General features: G+C 44.2%; 1 protein-coding gene across 1 annotated transcript in view; it reads right to left on the bottom strand.

The window, feature by feature from the left end:
• UBE2Z (ubiquitin-conjugating enzyme E2Z) overlaps nucleotides 1–2303 on the bottom strand; it is a 40786-nt gene that overhangs the window by 17430 nt on the left and 21053 nt on the right. Inside the window, exon 5 of the mRNA XM_011999382.1 lies at nucleotides 144–255. Coding sequence (XP_011854772.1) covers nucleotides 144–255 — 112 coding nt within the window. The remainder of the gene's footprint in view (nucleotides 1–143; nucleotides 256–2303) is intronic.

The raw sequence follows: 2303 nt of genomic DNA on the forward strand, positions 1-2303 counted from the left end.
CCACTGCACTCCAGCCTAGGTGACAGAGCAAGACTCTGTCTCAGAAAAAACAAACAAACAAAAAACAAAACAAAAAAAACATAACCAACCAACCAACCAACCAAAAACACTAGTCTACTCTCCCCAGGCTCATCTGGCCTTACCTGTTCAAAGCCAGGCTCATTGTGATAGGGGTTCTCAGTCATCAGGGACTGGATAGAGATGAGCACGGAGGAGATGCTCTGGGCTGGGCTCCAGGCAGGTCCAGTCCATGTACTGTAAACACATCAGAAGGAAGGGAGGGTGAGGCAGAGACCTGGGGCCCGGCAATACCACCATAAGTGACTCACCATAAGTTTCTCTTTCACTATTAATACTCTGGAATTTCCCAGCCTCTGTCTCATGCTCATGTTCTGATTTCAGCAGAAATCAGTCAATTGCCTAATCCTCATATCAAGGGGGGCAAAAGAATAGGTAAAAGCAAGCTATGTAACTTTGAAGGGATTTTCTTTATACTAGAAACAGTTATGACAATCAAAACAAATTAGGTAAGCAATCAGCTCCAAAAGTTGTCTAAATGTTAATCTCTGTGGATCTCAAAGAGCCCGTTTATGGGTGGTGATGGAGTTAGTGAGGGGAGAGAGAAGTTGAACATAGAGGCAAACAGGTGACTGAAGTCATCTGGTTAGAGGCCATGTGGTGGGGCTATTGGGGATCCAGTTTTGTATCAAACCCCCAAGGACTGTCAAATTCTCTTAAGACTACATAACTCTACCTAAGGACAGGAAGAGAGTGCTTCCAGACAGTGGAAGGTGTGAAAATAATATATGGAAAACATCGAATACCAAAATTGCTCCTCTCTTTCATAAACCCAACCAAGTATTAGGGGGAGTGGGCAGCTTGGATGTTAATGACATTTATTTTTAGCTCAATTAATTGAAGAGATGGCACCGGAGCTGGAAACCAAACACAACCTAAGCCAGGACTGGCTTGTTCAAGTTGATTGCCCACTTCCCTTTCCCTGCGGTACCTGAGGAAAGCCCAAGTGAGTAATGCCTAATGGTAGCTTCACTGGGGGCTGCTCTTAAGTCTTCTCTCTTTTCAGCTTTGCTTCCCCAGAAACTCTAGACCTCCCCCTCTCTGAAGCTTTACAACAGTGTCAACTCTCATTAAATTTATTTAGTCAGTGAGTCAGCCCAACATTGTTTTCTAGGTAGGGAGGGGAAAAAAAAAAACAAGGCTGATAAAGCTAATACAGTCAACTAGGAACACCTACGAATTTTCTTTTCTTTCTTTTTTTGAGACAAAGTCTCCCTCTGTCACCCAGGCTGGAGTGCAGTGGCGTGATCTTGGCTCACTGCAACCTCTGCCTCCCAGATTCAAGCAATTCTCATGCCTCAGCCTCCCGAGTAGCTGGGACTAGAGGCACGCGCCACCATGCCTCGCTAATTTTTGTATTTTTAGTAGAGACAGGGTTTCGCCAGGCCAGGCTGGTCTCAAACTCCTGACCTCAGGTGATCCACGCGCCTCGGCCTCCCAAAGTGCTGGGATTACAGGTGTGAGCCACCACACCCGGCTGAATTTTCTACTCTGTGATTCTTTACGGCAAATTTTCAATTTCAGGACAGCTTTTCCTTGTCTACCTAACACACTTCTACTACTTTTACCCCACTGTCCTGTCGTTGGTATCTCAAAAGTTTTATATTGACCCAATGAGGGAGAGCCTACTCTGAGACATGCTTTCATGAACAAACTTCATACAGAAGCAATGACTAAATTTCTTTACCATCATGGGTTTTAGCCTACCAGCAAAGACAATTAATTAAGTACCCTAACAAGATGAAGTACTTCTTTAAGGACAGCCTCCTTTAAAGGACTTCTTCACTGCCAAAATCACAGCAGAACATATCCCTGGGTCTGAGCAAGTTCTAGAAAAATGAATCATGTCTCTAAGTTTATTTCAAACACTGCCCTTCCCTCACACAAACCTGGAAACATGTTGGATAGCAGGAAAACAGAATCATCAGTTTGGGGGTACTTTCTCAACTTCAACCTGCACGTGTTCTCTGCCCCAGAGAAGTTCAGACCACTATAAAAAGACCAATCCAAAATATGCTAGAAGACATGTCCACACTGAGTTTTCAGACCCCAAAGGCAACTAAAATGGGAACTCTATGAAGCAAAACCTCAGAAGCATCCAGAAAGAAGATGCACTAGAAACTCATTTCATATATAATATGATTTCCACTGGGAGGCCGAGGTAGGTGGATCACAATGTCAGGAGATCGAGACCATCCTGGCTAACACAGTGAAACCCCATCTCT

Source organism: Mandrillus leucophaeus, unplaced genomic scaffold, assembly GCF_000951045.1.
Source record: "Mandrillus leucophaeus isolate KB7577 unplaced genomic scaffold, Mleu.le_1.0 Scaffold59, whole genome shotgun sequence".
Classification (NCBI taxonomy): Eukaryota; Metazoa; Chordata; class Mammalia; order Primates; family Cercopithecidae; genus Mandrillus; species Mandrillus leucophaeus.